Source organism: the organism of the source record quoted next, unplaced genomic scaffold (genome assembly GCF_019419815.1).
Source record: "Pyrus x bretschneideri cultivar Hongxiangsu unplaced genomic scaffold, Pyrus_bretschneideri_v1 Contig2, whole genome shotgun sequence".
Taxonomy (NCBI): Eukaryota; Viridiplantae; Streptophyta; class Magnoliopsida; order Rosales; family Rosaceae; genus Pyrus; species Pyrus x bretschneideri.
The window spans coordinates 9,896,462-9,906,818 of NW_025999501.1; the positions used below are offsets into that span (position 1 = coordinate 9,896,462).

At 51.1% G+C, this 10,357-nt stretch overlaps 1 protein-coding gene across 1 annotated transcript; it reads right to left on the reverse strand.

Annotated features, from left to right (window-relative positions):
* Nucleotides 1-7,655: 7,655 nt before the first annotated feature.
* On the reverse strand, nucleotides 7,656-9,397 carry LOC125476831. Its single transcript, XM_048583392.1, has 3 exons — nucleotides 9,231-9,397; nucleotides 8,226-9,046; nucleotides 7,656-8,157 (listed from the first exon to the last, which is right to left on the reverse strand). The coding sequence occupies exons 1-3, from the start codon at nucleotides 9,395-9,397 to the stop codon at nucleotides 7,709-7,711; spliced, it is 1,437 nt and encodes a 478-aa protein (XP_048439349.1). The 3' UTR covers nucleotides 7,656-7,708.
* Between the last annotated feature and the right edge of the window lie 960 nt (nucleotides 9,398-10,357).

Genomic DNA, 10,357 nt, shown 5'->3' on the forward strand with positions numbered 1-10,357 from the left:
CGAACAGTATGATTACCTGCTCCGAGAAGAGAAGGTCTCAAAATCACCATCCCGGGGAACGTTGTATAAAAACCCCACGGTCAGCTATGCATCGGCCGAAAGCGGGGACCCTCAGTACGTCAGTGTGGATGCGGCCGAGATAGTAATAGATAAACCATACGTCTGCAAGGCTCTGGCTCAAGTACACGGCAAAGACACCAAAGCCCATTCGGCCGCCGAGGACATAAGTAAATCTTCAAAAGTATACACTTTCGACATCACCAAGGCCGATGCAATTTTCGATCAATTATTGGCGGCAAAGATCATCAAGCTTCGGCCGGGACATATTATCCCTAAGGCCGATGAATTGAAAGGAAAGATATACTGCAAGTACCATAATTCTAATAAGCATGCAACAAATAATTGTGTCGTGTTCCGGGATACAATCCAAAGTTGGATCGAGAAAGGAAAATTGAAATTTCCGGAAAAGCAGATGGCGGTCGACGTCAATCCCTTCCCTTCAACAACAATTGGTATGGTGGATGCTCATCTTCCTAAAAACAAAGGGAAGGCCGAATACGTTCCGGTGCAGCATATTCGTAAACAGAATGGTCGAACAAGGCTAAAGCTTGATATATTTTCGAATGCACCACCCACGGAACAATCGAGGCCCCTCGCCGATGAGCCTATGACGGGGTCGAGTTCCGACGAAACTCATGAGTCAAAGGTTTTATGTGACCATTGTAAAACACCGATTGAACCTGGGAAGAAGACATTTTCAACAACACCCACGGCCCTTACCACAGCACCAAAGGAAGTTGGTCCGCGACGTCAAGTGTTCGATCGACTCGGCTTACAAGTACGGCCGAAAGACCAGGCCTCAGTCAGGCGGCGTCTTGATTTCGACGCGCCTTTCTATAATGAGGATTACTACTCGCACAATACTAACAGTTCCAGCTCGTCAGCCGATCGCAAAACCTTCAAACCACCCCGAACATCGGATCAACGCTGGTACAGTTACAACTCCCCGACTGGTTTATATACAGCACTGTCTAAATCCCAAAAACGTCGCCGTCAACGGATTGATTGCATGGCTCGGCGACGAGAAGCGCAGGCCAGCACTGCCAACCAGTGGCAACCAAAGAAGGCCGCGGAAAGCATCAGTGAACGGCCAACCCCGACTATCATGACCGAATTGGCCGAAGGGAAGCAAGTAGCCGCTGCCGGTTTTGAAACCACCATTGAGGATGCTGAGAAACGTATCAAAATCCTGCTTCGGCCTGGGGAAACTAGAGCTCGGCTAGAACACTTCACGCAAGAGGCCAAAAGGAAGATTTCCCCATCACCACCGCGCGAACCGTTTATCAAAGTACGGCGCAACTTGCATCCCCCATTCCTCGGTGAATCCTTGGAATACATGCGAGAGTTTCATAAGAAATACTCCGCCAATAACTTGTACGGACTACCCAAGGAGTGTCAGGAAGCCCTCGACCTAGCTCTCACTTGCCCTGATGCCGAGCAAATCATTCAGAAAACCTCCGACCCAGCAATAAAGGCAAGGTTCCAGCATATACGGGAAGCTCGGGTACTTGGTTTTGATGTTGATCCTTATACAGATATCGACACCGCCGAATTACCTTTCTCGCTCGATGACCTTCAGCATTTGCGCTATCACTTCGAAGTTTTCTCGGCGGTATCACTCTTCGGCCTCACGGCCGACGAAGAAAAACGAATAGCAAGGTTGGATACATATCTCGACACTAGGAACGCCCGCATTGCCTATGAAGAACGAGCCCGTATAACAAAGGACCAACATAAATCTTCGACAGTCAACATGGTCGAGGAAAATAGCCACACCACATTCGACTTGGTTCCCACGTCTCGGGTACCGGCTCTTACCGAGGCACTTGAAAGCTTGATCGAGGATGTTCCGCCGGCTGATACTGTGACTAGTTCGGCAGAAGACGACGACCACGATCCCATGGGTCCTTCAGTCCTCGAACAAATGGAGATTAGTATGGTCCATGTGTTACCAGCCGAATTCCAACCAAGTACACCCCAGTCAAATTTCTTGGATGGGGATGTTGTCGCCGAGGAGGCAACACAAGTCGATTTCATCGCAAACGATGACGACCGAGAAACCCGAAGCACGGACAACCTTAAGGCGGCATTGGCCGAGCTATTTCCTCGCTCCCCTTCGGTTAATCTCCAACACCTGAAGCCGTTGTACATCACGGCTCACATCGAAGGATTCCCTATTTCCAAAGTGTTTGTCGACTGTGGGGCCACAGTCAACATTATGCCAATATCTGTCATGAAGGCCTTGCGCCGTTCTGATAATGAACTCATTCCGTCCGGGATCACTATGAGCAGCTTCATTGGTGACAAGTCTCAGACCAAAGGAGTGTTACCATTGGAGGTTAGCATTGCCGGTCGCCAACACATGACGGCATTCTTCATAATTGATTCCAAGACCGATTATAACGCATTACTTGGTCGAGACTGGATCCACCAAACCAGTTGCATTCCTTCATCACTGTACCAAGTTCTCATCTTCTGGGATGGCAAATCGGTTACCATCCATCCAGCCGATAATCAACCATTTGAGACCAACATGATTCAGGCTCGCTATTATGATGATCACGTCGGCTACATCACCCTCCAAGGTCTTAACGAGGATGGGCGGCCGACGCGAATTTCAGTGCAGAAAGTGATTGAGGTCGGCGCCGAGACTGTCCAACAGGATTCGGCGCGCCTTGGCTTGGCAGATTTAGTCCCCAATGCCGATGATTGAGTACACCAAACAAGAACAGCGTCAGGCCGCGGTTTCATCAACGATGGAACGTCTGCTGGCCCATTGGTACGCCATTACCAAGCAACCGCATTCTGGCATTAATTTAATTGAATTTTTGGCCGAAGCAGATGACGGCCCTGTTTTGTCTCTCGAGAAGGTTCGGGCAGCACCGGCCGAACTCGAGGACCATCGGCCTCAAGTCAAGGACCCATTAGAGGAAGTTAACGTAGGCACGGTCGATGATCCTCGCATATTGTTTATAAGCGCGTTACTCCCACCGGCCATGAAGGCCGAACTCCGTAAGTTACTTCAGGAATTTAAAGATTGCTTTGCGTGGAGTTACCATGAAATGCCAGGCCTCGATCGAAGCTTGGTCGAGCATGAGCTACGCATCAGAGACGGTTGTAAGCCTTTTCGACAACCCCCTCGCCGATTCTCGACCGAGTTACAACTCGGCATTAAGGAAGAACTGGTTCGGCTTCTCAAGGCCGGATTTATTAGGACCGCTCGGTACGTCGAATGGTTGGCCAATATCGTCCCAGTGTTGAAGAAAAACGGTGCCCTCCGCATTTGCACCGATTTCCGTAACCTGAATCTGGCGACTCCCAAGGACGAATATACAATGCCAATGTCAGATTTGCTCATTGATGCCGCAGCTAATCATGAACTACTATCTTTTATGGACGGTCATGCGGGATACAACCAGATTTTCATCGCCGAAGCCGACGTCCACAAAACGGCTTTCCGTTGCCCAGGGGCACTGGGCACGTACGAATGGGTAGTCATGCCGTTCGGCCTCAAGAATGCCGGCGCCACATACCAACGAGCCATGAATATGATCTTCCACGACTTAATTGGGACCATCGTCGAAGTTTATATCGACGATGTGGTGGTAAAGTCGAAACGCCGCCAAACACACCTGGATGACCTACGACAAACGTTCCTTCGCATGCGCAAGAATAGTCTCAAGATGAACCCAGCCAAGTGTGCTTTCGGTGTTTCGGCCGGCAATTTCCTAGGGTTTTTGGTGCACCATCGCGGCATCGAAGTCGACGCCAATAAAGCCCGCGCCATCATTAGCGCCCCACCTCCCACAACAAAGAAACAGTTGCAGTCGTTACTCGGACAGATCAACTTCCTCCGCCGTTTCATCGCCAATTCGGCCGGTAAAATGAAGGCATTCTCTACTCTCCTCAAACTTAAGGATACCGATAAATTTGTTTGGCGCGAAGAACATCAGAGTGCATTCACGCAGATCAAGGTGGCCCTTTCGACCCCACCCGTGCTGGTTCCACCTTGTCGCACCAAACCCCTCAAACTATACATTTCGGCAGCCGCCGAATCCATTGGTTGTCTCCTTGCGCAAGACAACAACGTCGGTCGTGAGCAAGCTATCTTTTATCTTAGCCGAAATCTGAATGCACCAGAGCTCAATTACTCACCGGTCGAAAAACTTTGCTTAGCTTTGTTTTTTGCCACATCCAAGCTTCGGCATTACATGCTCCCATCAGTTACGCAGGTCATCGCCCAGACAGACGTAATTCGTTACATGCTCACTCGGCCTATCGTTAAAGGCCGAATCGGGAAATGGACACTCGCCTTATCCGAATTTAGCCTGCAGTACGTTCCCCAAAAAGCGGTCAAGGGGCAGGCTCTCGCCGATTTCTTGGCCCAGCACCCTTCCCCATATGGTTTTGAAGGGGGCGATGTCGACATCGGTCTAGTCACCACACGCGATAACCATTGGACTATGCATTTCGATGGATCCAGTACTTCGACTTCGGCAGGTGTCGGCATCGCAATTCAGTCGCCCGACCACTACCGATGGTACTTCTCTCTCAAGTTGGATTTCAGCTGCACAAACAATCAGGCCGAATATGAAGCCCTCATTATCGGTCTCCACGTTTTACACGATCTACGGGCCTCCCGTGTTCTTGTCCTCGGTGATTCCGAACTTGTGATTAACCAATTGAACGGCATTTTTCGTTGCATGAGTTGTACTTTGGCGCCATATCACATGGTCGCCACATACTTGGCCGAGTCCTTCGAACGGATCACGTTTGAACATATTTCACGAATCCACAACACCGATGCCGATGCACTCGCCCAGATCGCCTCTGGAGCACAACTCATGGGGGGCAAACTTGGCTGCATCGCAGCCACAGGCCTGCAATCGTACCCGGCCTTGATCGATCGGCAAACCCTCCAGCGCACACACGTAATACGAACAAGGGTAATGTCGCTCCCATCCTTACTAGAACGGGGAGACCCCGTAGAAATATATGCCGTCGAGGTAGAACCAGATGATTGGAGAAAAACGATGTTACGGTACCTCGATAATCCCAACGGGAAACATGACCGGAGAACGAAGGTCCTCGCCACGAATTACGTGTCGTATCAAAATGAATTATATCGCAAGGGCGAGGATGGGTTACTGCTGTTGTGCCTTGGCCCAGACGAGGCTGCCCAAGCAATGGCCGAGGTACATGAAGGAATTTGCGGAGCACACCAGTCTGGACGAAAGATGCGTTGGTTGCTCCGACGACACGGTTACTTTTGGCCCAGTATATTAAAGGATTGCATCGAATACGCACGGAGATGCGTACCATGCCAAATTCATGGACACGTACAGAGAGCCCCGGCCGAATTGCTACATTCGGTCACCAAACCATGGCCGTTCAGAGGTTGGGCAATGGACGTGATTGGCAAAATCACGCCATCATCGGGGGCAGCGAAACACGCGTGGATTATGGTAGCAACTGACTACTTCACTAAGTGGGTCGAGGCAAGGTCATACGCCGAATTAACGGCCAAGGAGGTATGCAATTTCGTAGAGGAAAATATTGTGACCAGATTCGGCGTGCCAGAAACGATCATAACTGATAATGGCACTATCTTCACGGCCGATAGGTTTAAGGAATACGCAGCAAGGTTGAACATCCGACTCGAGCAATCTACGCCGTATTACCCACAGGCAAACGGGCAGGCCGAGGCAAGCAATAAAGTGTTGATCGGCATCCTTGAAAAAATGGTAAAAGAAAAACCTGGGTTGTGGCACTTAAAGTTAAATGAAGCGTTATGGGCATACCGAACTTCACCCCGCTCGGCCACTGGAACGACCCCTTACGCGTTAACTTACGGACACGACGCCATGTTACCGGTCGAGTTAAGTATAAGTTCGTTACGAGTAATCGAGCAGAGTGACTTGTTCAGTATTGAATATTGTCAAGTGATGCGGCAGGAATTAGAAGATTTAGAAGAAAGTCGAGTCGACGCGAGTAACTTATTGGTAGCACAAAAGAAAATTGCCGAACGAGCGTATAACCAGCGGGTAAGACGAAAAACGTTCGGCGAAGGAGAATTGGTTTGGCAAACTGTGTTGCCTGTTGGGATTAAGGATCCAAGATTTGGGAAGTGGTCGCCGAATTGGGAAGGGCCATTCGTCGTTCACAAAGTCCTCGGCAAGGGGGCATATCATTTAAAAGATCGGACGGGTTCAGTTCACAAATTGCCGATTAATGGAAAGTTTTTAAAGAAGTATTATCCAATTACATGGGAAATGCAAGAATAAGACCATTGTAGCAAGACGACCATCGGATTAATAGTAAAACGACCATTGTATTGATATCAAAAGAATCATTACAAAAAGAAAATACAATACAATGAGATTTCTAAGGGGACGGGGGGAGATAAGTCTCAAGGGCAGCTTTTAGCTCCAGCCACTTCGCTTCGCCCAGAATGATCTCGGCCTGCCTGGTTTTCTTGTTACACTGCAACTGCTGGACGTGCCGTGCACCGGCAGCGAAGGCCGTCAGCCGAGCTTTGCTAGCCTCGAAGTCCTTCTCGAGCTCGGCAGCGGCAACTGACCTCTGTCGTTGAAGGTCAGAGATTTGACGTTGGAGTTCAAATATCTGGCGATCAAACTCAGTCAGCGTCGCCTTCTTAGCTTTGATTGCCTCCATCTCAGCTCGGCCGGCCTCTTGCGCGACCTTGGCAGCCTTCAAGTCATCCTCGGCTTGAAGGGCTCGCTCGAGGACATAGAAGTGTTGCCGAGTCCGCTCCAGGAGGTCGGTAAGGAAAGAGATACCTTCCGGGCTCAGATGACCACCGCTGGCGAGGTCGTTGAGACACTCTCCAACAGAGTCGAGGCCTTTGCACCGAAGAGCTTGGGAGGCAGTCAGAGACAAGACTTCGTGCAGCTTCACAAAGACTTCGGCGGGCGTGGCTTCCGCCGATTCGGCCGGAGCAGCAGAAGAACCGGCCGCACCATTCGTGCTCTGCAGAAGGGCATCGAGCTCCACTTCCCACGACGGCTGCACGTAAGAGAACTTTGTGAAGAAAAGTAAAACGTCATCATATAGTGCATAAAGGAAAAGGGGGATTGTTTTAGACCTGCCGAGAGGAGACCTCGGCCATGCCCTCTGGGTCATTGCTCGAACCCAGGGAACTTAATGGCCGAGCCCAGTGCCTTAGACCGCTACGCAATTCACGCGGCCGATGGAGGTTATCTACATTTGATGGCCACGACGGTGGCCAGGAAATATAGACAACACCCCTCGGCGCATAAAATTGCCGGTGAAATGAATGTTCGGGCACCTGACATTTAATGGTCTTTTTCAAATAAAACATGTGTCACGAAAAAATCAATACAAAAGAAGCGAGACTTACAAAGGCCGAAGAGACTTCCTGTGGAGGAATGGGAAGGTCTTCGTCCTGCGGATGGATCGGCGTTTCGGCCGTGGCCTCAGGATCGGCCATGGGCCTCTTACCACGATCTGCCGCGGAAGGACGTGGTCTAGCGGTCGCCTCGACGACCGGAGGAGGATGGACTGGAGGAGAGTGAACTGGTCGACGGTGACGTTCCAGCGGAACTTCGTTACTCACGCTCTCGTCATCCTGAACAAAAAGAGAACATTTAGCATTACGACCCGAAACCTAAGGAAACAAGTGGAAGTAGAGTTTTACCTCCAAAACGACCGTGGGAGTCGAGGGTGCATCGACGGGCGCAGCCGGTTTGGCCATTGCAGGCGCCACGACCGGCTCCGAAGCCGGAGATGGTGCGACGATTGGATCGGCCGTGGCGCCAGGAAGGGGAACGGCTGGAGGGATCGGGAGTAGAGATGCCGGGGTAGCCGGCACAGGAGAGCCGTCAGAGGCAGGCGTCCCAGTAGCATCACTGGGGACGACATGGATCGCCCGGTCGCCCTTCTTCGCCAATTTTTTGACGCGTTTAGAAGGGCGAAGGACATCAACCTCCGGCTCGGCCTCTCGGTGGAGGCGTTTGGAGGGGGCTGTCCGCTCAGTGGCGATGGTTTTCTTGGGCACCACCTTCTTCACTCTCGCCGCCGCGGCAACCACTTCGGCCTTCTTCGACCCACGACCCCCTGAAATAGCAACGTAATTGTTAAACAAGGGCAAGTTTTGAAATGGCGAAGTAGTTTCAGTAATATACCTTGAGCCGACTCCTTAGGTTGGGTCGAGGGTGCTAGTCCCGGCCGGTCGCCAAAGACTTTGCTCACCACGTCTTCGATTGAGGCGCCGAAGAAGTCGCAGATGTACGCATCCCACCAATCCCCAAAGGTATCGGTGCCCAAGGATTCCGGAACGGTTGGGCGAAGACGGAACTTCTTACACCGATCCTGGAATTCTTGCTCCGTCGACCGGCATTCCCTCTCGGAAGAACCAGAAAGGCGCCCCCGGCTCAAGAGGGAACGGGAAGCGAGCAGAGGAACGGGGCAACCTTGGAGGTAGCCGAGTTGCCGGGCGACAAAGTGAGGATGGTAGACCTCCCAGCTGGCTCGGCGGGCGTCGCAACCCAGGGGAAGGTCGCGAGCCAGTACGATTGACCCCCAAGACTGTCGGAGGCCCGCGTCCTCGATCTCGGCCCAGGCTGCCGTCGGGAGCCTGATCGAGGCAGGGTATTCCTGGTGCCGGCACACCAAGAACTCGTCATCCGAAAGGACGTCGAGGCCAAAAAAATGCCTAAGAACCTCGTCGGCCCGGTTAGGAGGGGCCGGTCGAGATGCCAGTTGGGGGCCAAGGGCGGCCGAGCGCTGGAAGGTAGGGACTTCAGGCCGAAGAGTGGAGAAGTAGACCTGCAGCCAGAGTTGAAAGACCCAGAGGGGCCCATTCTGGTGCGGATCAATCTTGTTGATGGTCGTCTCGGCCAAGCAACGAAAAAGGTTGGCAAGAATAGCCGGGCTGAGCGCCAGAAGGTGACCACTAGCCAGAGCCTGGGCCACCGGCATATTCTCGACCAAACATTTGTTCGATCTGGTACAACAAATAAACTTGTTGTACCAGTAGAAGAGGAAGGCTTCATGTTCCCCCTTCCTGAGACTCTCCTCGCCCCGGCCGGCGAAATGGAGGATGAGAGTATTATAATTAAAGAAGTTTTTGTGGAGCTTGTGAACTTCTTCCTTCGAAGGCTCCCGGCCACCCCGACTGAAGAGGGGACCCAGAATCTGCGATAGGCGACGGCACTGCGTCTCTGAAGAGGGGACCCAGAATCTGGTGGGTGGTGGCCATGTCCTCTTCAAATCGCAGCGTCTTGATAGCGCTCCGATCGATGAAATCCTTACACTTGTTGGTCTCCTCGGAAAGTTTTGCGATGAAGGAAGCCATTAGTGTAATTTGGAAGAACTGGAAAATTGCAGAAAGGAAAGCTAGAGGGTTTGGTTTGAATAAGCAAGAATGATTAAAATGTGCAAGTTTGGGAATTTCTGAAAGCGTAAGATATGATTAGGTGAAGTGTGGGTATTTATAGGCTTTTCAGACGAAAGATCAAACGTCTGAATTTCAAAAGACACTGGAATTCAAAAGGCGTGGGTTCAAATTGGGGGGAAATGTGACCGGGAAAGTCTGCAATCATTTCGGATTTTTTTTGGGAACCTGCGAAAATGGAATCGAGGAGTCGAAAATCCAGGACGCACGATTGCGTGCGGAGACAGGTTCAATGTATTAATAAAGATAGGGCGATTCAGTTTGTGCAAGTTTTCGAGGCCCATGATTGAAGCTTTTAAGAACGGCGTAAAAATTGACGCGTGGCCACGCGTTGGGGGCAACGAGGGAGGCGCAATCATGTCTCATAAATATGCAGGAATAATGGTCATTAATGAAGTAAGGTCCAAAAAGCAACAAATGTTTTCGCTTCTTCAAGGCCGAGAACCGACCAAGAGTGACAGCCGGCGACCTCAGAAGCGAGGGGGCAATGTTTGGGCCCAAAATATTATGATTGGGCCGAGCAGCAAGACGTGCTCGGCCCAGGGTAATAACACATGCTATGGGCCAAGTAATGAGACTCGGACCAGCTGGCAGGGTCGGCCAGATCCGATCTTAAGTAGTCCAGATAAACGAGGAAAGGTCGAGGAAATCCTGATGCAACCAGGATTCTCGACCGGCAAGGGATAGAACCTCAAAAGTAGGAGAATTCAGAATCCCAATAGGACTGGGATTGTTTGAGTTAAAGGTAAGATGGGACAAGGACTCCCAATCCAAATCAGAATGGGAATCAAGGAACGAGGTGCTATAAATACAAGAAATTACGCAATAGAAAAGACCCTCCACAATCAGCATACAATTGCC

Coding starts and splice junctions, on each gene's coding strand:
- LOC125476831 (XM_048583392.1), bottom strand. CDS start 9,397: ATGGCTTCCTTCATCGCAAAACTTTCCGAGGAGACCAACAAGTGTAAG. Junction 9,047..9,230: donor TCGCCTATCGCAGATTCTGG/GTCCCCTCTTCA, acceptor TTGTTGTACCAG/ATCGAACAAATGTTTGGTCG. Junction 8,158..8,225: donor ACCTAAGGAGTCGGCTCAAG/GTATATTACTGA, acceptor TTGCTATTTCAG/GGGGTCGTGGGTCGAAGAAG.